Here is an 11,608-nt window from a genome sequence, read left to right on the forward strand (position 1 = left end):
TTATATCATGAGAAAGCACGCCAACTTTGCCGCTTGGTAGAAAATGTGTAGGAAGGAGTGTGGATTTTTTTGAAGAATGCCTACACCCACTTCTTTCTCACACAATACATCCAGAGTAATTGCTGAAAAAAATCCTTTTTTTCTTTTCACAGTCTTTGGTAAAATATCCATTTAGAAATCCTTTCCCCATTCTCTCTTTTCCTACACTAGAATAAAACAGGGCAAACGAATATATTGTCCAAGATCAAGCAAATATCCTTATCTTGCATATCCGGTTTGAAATTAAAATGATGATCAATCCGTTTTGAGATAAAATATTTTGAGATCGAATATACAACAGAGAGACTCACATCACGATCCCTATGCTGTTTCCTTCTTCCTGGGCACATATGATCTAAGAGAGGGCTAGATGGTTTAAATGTGTTTCTTAGGGCACGAAGCTGTCAGACCTTTTGGCGAGCAAGATTGATAGCGCGCAGGCTTCCAGGGCTCTTTGTTTGGAATATAAGCAATAAAGAGCTCATGGCCCACTGCCACTTACAGCTGAAAACAGCATAGGTATAAAGTCACTGATCAATCTGGGTTCCGTATTTATGCGTTTTTAGCATTCATACATATTTTAAATACTCATCAAGACCAGGTATCATTTCAGTCTTATTCAAATCCTCAATGTCACTATGAGGTCAGTTAAGGCAACAACATGCACCTTCATAACTGAAAAAGAATACGTATCACATACTGCTAGGAATGTAGCCACTTTTTTAGGACACCATTTTGCGTTTAAATGCAATGGAAAATATTTTTAAAATATTAATTGTAAAAAACATATATTACAAAATCATACAAAACCTTAACGAAATGAGACCGATCCAGTATCCCATTATAAAAATGCCCAATTTCAAGAACACACAAACCCAAATGTGTTATTATACAATTGAATCAATTTAATTAATTCAATATAAGATTATTAATTTGAGACAATACCCATGTAAATGGCCGTGTAACACCTTCATGTACGCGCGTGCACAACCCGTTTGCGCGTGAACTGCAGACTGAAATTTTACTGACCCTTGTGAACGCGCACACAAGAGTGCACGTACAAGGGTTCATACGCATGCGTGTATTTGGGAACGCGCGTTGTCTGACAAAAGTTCGTGGTAAAACTCGGGCGCAAGATTAATGGGTTTCTTTTGAGCATGACGGTTGGTGGATCTTATGTGGTGAGTTTTTTTATGTGGTGTGGCCCACAATCCAATTTGAGTTGGAAAAATACTTCGAAGGAAGTAGGCGGCGAGCATTTTCTTATAAATAGTATTATTATTTATCATGTTTATATTTGATATTACATTTAAGAAATAGCTATACGTATTAGCTTGCGAGTATGTGGATAAACTGCTCACAAAATGCGCAAATAAACTAGCCCGTCCCTGAGAATGAGGCGTTCCTCTTCGACTTTTCTCGATCAATCACGCGGACAGTGGCTCCTTTTGATTAAACCCCAAATTGTCATTGGACAGAGGTAATCATGTGACAAGCAATACGGTCCAATTTCAACCTTGTCTCCATGAAAGCAGTTTAATGGTATCGCGGTCCCCATACGGCCGTAATCAGCAAAATAGTGATTTTTTTTTACACCGGGCACAATATTTCATTATTTCTTCTAAGGTCCCAAATCTGTGCGCGGGGAATTCCTTTAAGACTCGGAGGAGATGAATTACGAATTCGAGCGAGAGACGGGGTTTATCAATAGTCAGCCGTCGCTCGCTGAGTGCCTGACATCTTTTCCCCCTGTCGCTGATGCATTTCAAAGTTCATCAATCAAGAGCTCGACGCTTTCACGCTCGACACTGATTCCTCCTCCTTTCGAGCAGACCATTCCCAGGCTGAACCCGGGCAGCCATCCTCGCCAGAGCCGCCCAAAGCAGAACCCGAACGGCGTGTGCCCTCTGCCCGCCGCCTCGTTACCCCCGGAGTACCCGTGGATGAAGGAGAAAAAAGCTTCAAAGAAAAACCAGACCTCAGCTGCAGCCACAACCGACCCTGCACCACTCTACTTCTCTCCGGAAGGTAATAAAATTGAAATCCTATTCCAAGACTTTAAATTTCATTTCAATTTTACATAATGTTATACATATATTTAAGTTATATTCAAGGAGTTATGGGCAAATGTCAGTCGAAATTGTTCTTGCCTTGGTTCATCTGATCTCAATAGTGTATGCAATATTTAATATGTGAAAGCATGACAAATTATTTGCTAGGGAGGGTGTTTTTGCACAACTCCTAAACTTAGTGTGTGCTACTTGTAGCACAGGGCGTGAATTTTAATATTTGACAGTAATGAAGAGTGATAGATTGGTATTACTCAAGTCGGCAGCTGGCGTGTTCATTAATCTTCTCGCGGGCTCGTCCGCACTCACACCGCACACATCTCTCTCTCTCTCTCTCTCTCTCTCTCTCTCTCTCTCTCTCTCTCTCTCACACACACACACACACACACACACACACACACACACACACACACACACACACACACACACACACACACACACACACACACAGCTTCTGGCACCGGGGCCTAGGACACAAATTATTCTCGTGCCGTGGCTTCATTCCCACCGACGATTTATGCCCCTTGCGAACCGCAATATATTGGACAAGTTTTGTGAGGTCAGCTGTATAGCCCTGGAGCGCGTTGTTAACAAAGGACGTGTGGTAATTAGTGGCATATTGATAATATATAACGTTGCAATGGGCGTGCAGGTTCGCCGGAGGTTTCTGATGGTGGCGGAGGTGGCGGTGGCACACGCAGACTGAGAACGGCCTACACCAACACACAGCTGCTGGAGCTCGAGAAAGAGTTCCACTTCAACAAGTACCTGTGCCGACCACGGAGGGTCGAGATCGCCGCGTTGCTGGACCTCACGGAGAGGCAAGTAAAAGTTTGGTTTCAGAACCGGCGCATGAAGCATAAGCGCCAGACGCAGTGCAAGGAGAACCAGAACGGCGAGACGAGAGCTACGAGCCTGGAGGAAAACACAGCCCATGGCAAGGTTTTTTATGAACAATCGCAAACGAACGCCGTTTCCGGGGCTCTCTTGGAGAACGAGAGTTACGCGTTCCAGCAGAACACTACGCAAAATGGACACAATGGAGACTCTCCAAGCTCTACTATTTCACCCCTGAACAGCAATGACAAAAATCTGAAACATTTTCCCAACTCGTCACCCACTGTTCCCGTGTGCGCCCCTACAATGGCTATGGACGGCGCAGCTGCTAGGGACAATAGCACTTCCCCAGGCCTGGACGGCCCCATGCACGACTTTCACGTTTTCTCCACAGATTCCTGCCTGCATCTTTCAGATGCCATCTCTCCGAGTGTGTCTGAGACGGTGGACAGCCCCATGGGTTTAGGCACGGACTCATTTGATTTCTTCTCGGAGACGCTGACGACGATCGACTTACAACATTTGAATTACTAACAATTTTTGAACACAAGGGAGCCCCGTTATCTTTCTCTACGTTGACGGATGGTCAGTCTGTTTTAATTATAACGTTTGAAAATTAGGCCTAGACCATTAGCCTTCGAAGGGTTGAGTTTAATATGAGTGATTGAATGATTATTTGTGTTTACAACGCAAAAAAAAAACAAAAAACAAAAAAGAGTGATATTTTTCGTTTTATTTTTGTATAATCTTTGCGGCTGTGTGCCATATTTTCTTAAAATAAAATTTTTACATTGCTGAAGATAAAGTGAGGCCGCTGTGTTGCACAATTTTTGTAATACTTTGCTCCGCGCTAAAAGGAAATGAATTCTAATAAACAAACAAACAAACAAAAAAAAATCATATGATAATGAGAAGTAAAATGTAGTTATATGCTGTGGCATAAGGTGATATTCGGTCTAGTGCGATGTAAAAAAAAATCTATTTTCTAACAGAAGTATCTTTTGTTTCGGCAGAACCCAGAATTTTTGAAGTGCCATAAATATTAAATTTTGTTGTGTGTGTACATATAAAATCTCTGTAACACGATGAATGTTAACAAATGTAAGCTTATTGCAAAATAACCACCACATGGGCTACATAGTTTAATAGAAGCTAAATACAGGCAGGATATAAAATGTCTCTTTTTTAATAACCAACATTTTACAAAAATGTTAGCAGCCTTCGGCCTAAACTGTTGCATATTAGATTCCATTAGGCCTACATGTGCAAAATAACAACAACAACTAAAAAAACCCACAATAAATAAATAAATTAATAAAACCGTAAGTCATGAAAGAGATGTATATCCATGCTGGTGCACGGCCGAGAAAACAAACTCGCAGTATCGGAAAACATGGGTAGCTCCCTGTCCAAAAGCTGTAGCGTTCAAGAGTTTAGCAATTAAATTTTATAGCCTATTAAACCTTCGACAGCGGGGTTAGTGTTGAAGCCGCAGTACGAGTAATTCAATCTAGAGCTGGACGGTCACTAAACTCTACTCACTTTAGACACTAGAAGGAAATTAAACTTGTTTTAGGTTCTATTCGGGAACAAAATGCTATTTATTTATTTATTTATTTATTTATTTATTTATTTATTTATTTATTTACTTAAATTCATACGTGATTAGAAGTTTCATTTTATTAACTATCGGACCACACAAACACACTATAAAAGAAAATAAAAGCAAATAAATAAAGGGTGATATATTCGAATTTCCGAGTAAAAACATATATACAAATTCTTTATATATATATATATATATATATATATATATATATATATATATATATATATATATATATATATATATATATATATATATATATATATAGATAGATAGATAGATAGATAGATAGATAGCTCAGAAAGCTTTTCTTTAAAGCTAACTCATGAGCCTACTTTCAGTAATAGCGCGCCGCCTAAACGTCCAGCCGAAATTCATAGCCAATGTTTACACTCAAGTTTTTCCGTAATTACTTCACAGAAACCTTTTTACTTTCACACTTGTTTGAATTTGAGTTTAGTGCTGTTGGCTGTAATACAGGTTTTATTTGCAAGTTTTATTAAAGTCTGCATAGTTCAAAGTAAAGTTACTTTTTTTTTAACGTTTTACAATTATTGCTTTATATTGACTGGATTAATTCACGACTCTACATTGAAACGACTATGTAACACCTTGCTTAAGTACTTATGTAGAATCTATAGTTTATTTTGTAGTTTTTAAGAATGTGATTAAATTGGAACTAAAAACAGACACGTAAACTATTAATAGCCCGTACATCACTTTAAGGATGAATTTATTTCCATGTCGTGTTTATCAGTGGGCCATAGAGCTACTTTTCAAAGAGCGGAAGCGTTGCAATCCCGAAGAGGGTATTAAAATGGAAATGAGTTCCCTTTACTCTCTGGGGTCTGTACACTGGTTTTATCCACAGATAACGGAGCTAGTAAAAACTGTTGACTGCATATGAACTTTTGCAAGAAACTTCCCCCTGTTTTTCATATTACAGGTTTCTGATTCCTGATTTCTGAAATATGATCATTGATCAAATAGTACTTTTACACATAATTAAATTCTATTAAGTGTCATTATATTTTGCAAATATTTATAAGCATAAATTAATAGACAATTAAAAGTCCAGGGATAAATATGATAAAACATTTCCTCAACTTCCTGAAACCGCCATGCCAATATGCTTTGACCCAGTATGTTAATATTCAAGCAAACCATATAACTCAGGGATCATCAGTCTAAAATTTTGTTAGGAATAGTTATAAATTTAGGGTACTTTCTGACATATATATTTCTGGATACTTGAGTGAAGCTTGTGTCACTTGACAGAAATGAATATACTGCACAATAGATGGCATTTAAAGTTTACTCACAGAGTATCTTCAGAATACACTCTTATACCTGCTGGGCATAGAGCCAAAATGAAACAGAACAACTTGAGTGATGTATTTGGACAGCAGCAGACACAAGATTGACACACTGTAGTTAGGTTACAGACGGGTGCACTCTGGGTAGGAACTTGTTTATTCACACATAAGCTTTACCTAAAATGTTATCTCACATTAAGCAATCTGAATATATAATTCTTTTTGTGTTTTATCAAAAGCCATCTTATGTTATGAGAAACACTAATCTCCTTGTATAGTGTATTATTTACTTGAAATTTAGACGTCATGTATCAAATTTTATATAAGTAGCTCTTTAAAAATAGAATAGAATAACATTCCTTATTCCTCTTTTGTTTTCACTGTCACAAATATATTATTGCAGTAACAATACTCAGTAACAAAAGAAGAAAATACTAAAAAAATTTCACAGCCACTATTTCACTGTTTAATAGCCTTCTTATGCCTATTACCTGGCCATAAAGTTTGATGGTCAAATCTTGCCCCATATCCTTTGGATGTATGAATAACCATAATATAGGGAAAGATAGTGACATTGTAAAAAGACTGAGTGACACAGTTTACATTTTACCTTAAAACATTTAAGCAGAGTATGACACAAATAATCCTGTGCCTTTTGACTAACTGTGAGCTTTAAGCTGACCTTAAGATCTGATTTTAAAAGAGCATCTTAATGTCAGTGTAACCATGGATGTTTTAGCTGTAAGAATATTCAATGTCAGTAAATCTTCCATTAAATAGACAATGCTCTTTTTGCAGAAGATATAAAGACAGAAAAGTACATAGTTCCTCATTCACAGCATACTGATGACAGAAAGGGAAACCCCATGGCTCCTCCACTAGCACTGAAGCTAATGCCTATGCAGCCATTTAAAGTCATAGTGTTTGACATTCAGTGGTTTCCATAGAAACACAGCATTCATGTGTTTTTTTTTTTTTTTTGCAGTCTGTGCATCATTCCCATGCAGGGATTTGCTTCCCAAAGGCATCACAGAAAACAACCTTCCTTAAATGGAAGAGTGTGTCTCATTTTGCACCTTCTATCAACTAAAGAGAAAGGCTTCTGGATAGCACATATTGGATGGGGCTTTTACTGTATCTCAGGTTAATTTGTTGAAGTATAAAGACAATCAAAATAAGCAGTATGAGTTACATATGAATCACAGCCATGGTAAGTAATTGTAAGAGTATTAGCTGGATGTATTTACACCTTAACCACAGTGGTACAGTAGGTATTGTTATTGCCTTACAGCTTCAGGATCCTTGGTCTGATCCTTGGCTTATAGTCTGAGCAGAGTTTTGCATATTCTTTGTTCACATGGATTTCCTCTCAGTTCTTCTGTTTCCTCCCAATGTCCACAAAGGCAGCTGGGTAGATAACTACGCTAATTTTTCCCTAGATTTAAATGAGTGTATGGTATGTGTTCATGGTGGCAATGAGAGGCCGGCATCCTATCTAGTGTGATGTCTATTTTGCACACAGTGTTTCTGGGAAAGGCTTTGGATCTAACACTTCCCCTGCAATGATAAAGCAGTTTTTGAACATAAATGAACGTTTAGACCTCCTTACCTAAGTCATACATTATGCAAAGTTAAAAATAAACATCCTTTATGGAACATAGAATACAAATATATCAGCTGCTTAAGTGTTGCATTCTTTGGGTTAACACTAACATTGTGGACAAACTGCATATTATAATGTTATTGTTTTGATGTTTTGGTTGTAGTTAATGTTTTCCTGTATATAAGAAAGAATTTCATCCAACAGCTGGATGGAAGTTGCTCACAGCTGCATACCCCACAGGTCTGATCCAAGTTCATAAGCATTCTCTGAAGAGGTGTTGTAAGCAAAACCAGACAGGGGGGGGGGGTAGCTCAAAGCAACTGCATGCACATTTCTCTTACTACAGAAGCAAGGAAAGGGATGTCTTAGCTTGAATGCTTTAATAATAAATATAATTTCCATCAAAGGTGACCTTTTGTCTTCACATTGTTTTTTTTCCAAGATGTTAGCATGAAAAGAAAGAGTTGAGGTTTCCATGTAAGCTAATTCTGAGCTATTTAAAAACAACACCTGAGCAGCTTAATCCTTTGAAGGCCAAAGGGTTAATGTGCCTACCCATCCACCTCTGGGGTTTTCACTTTACACATTTAACTGTACCCTCCAGACATGCTGAATTACAGTGTTAAGTGCAGATTGTCACCTGTTTAACCTCCAGGCTTCAGAGGCTGCTTAGATGTTTGGATAGTGAAATGCAGCATACTGTAATTCATCTTAGTGACCTCATCTTTCTCTAGGTCACTAAGCCTTTAACCAAAGGCTTAAAATCTGCAATTATCCTGACATTGTTGTGATATTTTGAATGCATCAATCTAAAGACTCAGATGGCCATAATAAAACACCAAATTTGTGTTCCTATAATCATTTCCTGTATTCATAAAAACCTTTAATAACTATAGCTAGATTTTAACTTCCAGGCAGGAGCAACCAGGTATTAGACTTAAATATCATCATACATTGCAAAGTTCATGATAATCAATCTTTCAATAAGCCCCTGAACCACAAGTCACACAGCAGATCCTACACATCAATGATCCACCACACATTTCACTGTAGGTTTGGGGGCATTTTGTTGTATGTGGCCATCATTTTCCTCTCTTTCCATGCTGATGGTGTGCCTCACCGTAATGTTGATTTATATGTCCTCTGATCACGACACAATTAAAATTAAAAAATTAAATTGAGCTTATTGAATTCTGTGGTTCCTTTCATGCTAGCAGTTTCAACATTATACCTTGACACTGAAAAAAACAAAAAAAAAGTAAATAAAGTGTGCAATCTTAAACTCTTCTTCCTTTCTCGCCTTAGTCCAGTAAGCTCAGTCCAGTTTCTGTAAAGTGTCTAAGTATTCTAAACTAAAGCTATGTATCATAGCCCAGGTCATTAATTTTTTTTTATATTTGATATAATATTTATTAATATCCATATTCTTGTCAATGTAAACACAAATATATGGCAGAAGTATCTTTTTTAACTTTTACTTTTACTGATGCATAACAGGATTTATTCATCGCATATTCTTGCATTGTTCTCATGTTAAATCTTTTGTAAATATACAGTATACTGAGAGAAATTTTGATTGTAATGAAATGTTGAGAGATTGTAATGAAACAGGTTTACAATGATTATTCTTGTTGTATAAAGTTTTTGTCATTTCTCATTTTAAAAGGATAAAAATAATTCTGGATGGAAATACATACATAGAAAAGTAAATAAAGTAAATGTGTTATATGAAAATTTGAAAAAACAAACAAACAAAAAAACAACAACACAAAACATAGTGTATATACTTTAACAAAAGCTTGTGTCTCAATTATTGACACTGGATACCTCTCCTGAATAGAGAATCTTTCTAAATCACTATTTTATACTTTATCTCTTGTGGACCTCTTTATCTTACGCCACAGGCTTAAAGTGGTGTTTAAGTCAGTGAAAAGCCATGTTATAAGTATTTTATTTTGTTATTTGTCCGACTGGAAGATCCAGCTACAACCCAGTGGTAGGTTCTTGCTGAAGGCAGCCAGACCTTCATTTGAAGTGATACTTCATGGTGTTATTGAAGCTATGATTATCTAATTAATTTTTAAGGTCCTCTAATAGAAAAGTACACAAATACTTCACCATACTCAATCCCACAAAATCACAGATACTTCACCATACTCAAGAGTGAAGATTAGGTTCTTTTCAATGTATCTGTTTTGATCATGGGATTTGAATTTAGTCAAGGTTTCAGTAGCACCCAGTTAACTCTGGACATTAACAAATGTGGTTAAAAGACAGAAAAAGGTTTGAAAATTGTGTGTATTTATGAGTTCTATTATTATTCTTTTTTATTTATTTGAATGTGCCCAGAAGTTACTTATTTGTCTCATTAGGCCAAACTATTTCTGAAAGTTGCCTTTCTGGTGTGCTTAATGTGGCTATCGACTTCTTGACCAAAGACATTCTAGCCTGGTTATTGATTTTAGGCTCACAGGCAGCTGCAGAAAGAGTCCCTGTTCTTCTTCCATTTTGCAATGATGGTGTGCTCCAGGAAGCATTAAAACCATCAGAATAAAGCATAGTTTTTATTTGCATTTGCCAAAATCAGCTGTACGTGCTTGATTATTTGAAATCTACAGATACTTCATTGTTTTCATAGCTTATTCTTTGGATTGTAAAGTCATTTCAAGATAATCCAATATTTATATATAGATATTGTATGTGATTGGATTATTCTCTAAACAGCCACGTCCCCGAGTGCACAAAAACTTTTTATTGTTCCTGTTTTTCCTATTCCCTAAAATGTTAAATTCTTTTTTACTTAATTTTTAAATGTTTTAATTTCACATTAAAAATGAACAATGTTCATATCTTAATTTTTTTACATGTCAAAATTGTGCCATTTTAACAGTGATTGTAGAGTAATTATATGAGTTACTATATACAAGTGTGTGTATTGATATCTATCAATCATGATGAGCAGTACAGCATCTCACCCTGCACAAAACATTGAACCTTGAGATGGACGGACTACAACAGAGGAAGACAACGAGGTTACACCCCCGTCAGCCAACAACACAAATCTGAGGCTATCATGGGTAAAGACTCACCCAAACTGAACAAAAAACTCACCTTCTTCCAATTTGTATAGCTATATGTGCTGAAAATATTCAGACCCATTTTATGTTTTGTTAAGCTAAAATGCTTGGATTTTTAACTGTACCTCTCAATGACAAAGGAAATCCATATTTGTTATATCTTTGCAAATTTATTAAAAAGAAAAAACATACATGTTGACATAAGTATTCAGACCCCTAATTGTTTTCTTAGTTGATATTTCTATATTTTGTTGTATACAGATTTCAGGAGGTGTTCTTCAGTCCCTCCTGCTGAAAAACACAAAACACATCCACAGTATGATGCTGCTACCACCACCATGCTTCACTCTTGGTGTATTATTGCACAAGTGGTGAATGCTTCCTGTTTCCTCTCGACATATCACTTAGAATTGAGGCCAAACATTTCAATCTTCATTTCATCCTAGTTTGAAGTCCTTGATTTTGTAAATTCCAAGCAGGCTTTCATGTGTCTTGCATTTATGAGAGGCTTCACTCTGGCCAGGTTGTCATAAAGCCCATATTGGTGTAAAGTCACAGTGATGAATACCCTGACATTTTCCCCATCTCCACACATGATCTCTGGAGCTCAACTAGATGGAACATAGAGTTCATGGTCACCTCTATGACCAAGGCTTTTCCTCCCTGACTGCTCAGTTTGGCCTCGCAGCCAGCTCTAGGGACAATTCAAGATGTTTCAAACTTCTATTTAAGGATTATCGAGGGAAGTTTACAGTTCTTTTATGCCACAGATGGATTCCAAGTCTAACATCACACAGATAAATAAATGTATCTGAATACTTAAATCAATGTGAAATCTCAGTATTTTGTTCTTATAATAAAATGAAGGGAATGAATATATAGAAATAAAGTCTGAATATCTATCTATCTATCTATCTATCTATCTATCTATCTATCTATCTATCTATCTATCTATGTATCTATCTATCTATCTATCTATCTATCTATCTATCTATCTATCTATCTATTCATTCATAAAGGTCAGTTTAACTACCTTCTTACACCTTGCAGTGCCACTCAGT

At 36.7% G+C, this 11,608-nt stretch overlaps 1 protein-coding gene across 4 annotated transcripts; it reads left to right on the plus strand.

Moving 5' to 3' along the window:
• The first annotated feature begins 1,078 nt into the window (after positions 1-1,078).
• On the plus strand, positions 1,079-8,906 carry hoxa2b (homeobox A2b). Of its 4 annotated transcripts, none has more exons than XM_027149948.2 (3): positions 1,079-1,220; positions 1,872-2,067; positions 2,761-4,641. In XM_027149948.2, the coding sequence occupies exons 1-3, from the start codon at positions 1,197-1,199 to the stop codon at positions 3,477-3,479; spliced, it is 939 nt and encodes a 312-aa protein (XP_027005749.1). In that variant the 5' UTR covers positions 1,079-1,196; the 3' UTR covers positions 3,480-4,641. The 4 variants fall into 4 exon arrangements, 3 of the variants coding, with proteins under 3 accessions (XP_027005749.1, XP_027005748.1, XP_027005747.1); XM_027149947.2 differs by having other exon boundaries at positions 1,089-1,220; positions 1,666-2,067; positions 2,761-4,638; XR_003441074.2 differs by lacking the exon at positions 1,079-1,220 and adding an exon at positions 6,853-8,906 and having other exon boundaries at positions 1,227-2,067; positions 2,761-3,530.
• Positions 8,907-11,608: the final 2,702 nt, after the last annotated feature.

The sequence above is a fragment of the Tachysurus fulvidraco genome, chromosome 3 (assembly GCF_022655615.1).
Source record: "Tachysurus fulvidraco isolate hzauxx_2018 chromosome 3, HZAU_PFXX_2.0, whole genome shotgun sequence".
Classification (NCBI taxonomy): Eukaryota; Metazoa; Chordata; class Actinopteri; order Siluriformes; family Bagridae; genus Tachysurus; species Tachysurus fulvidraco.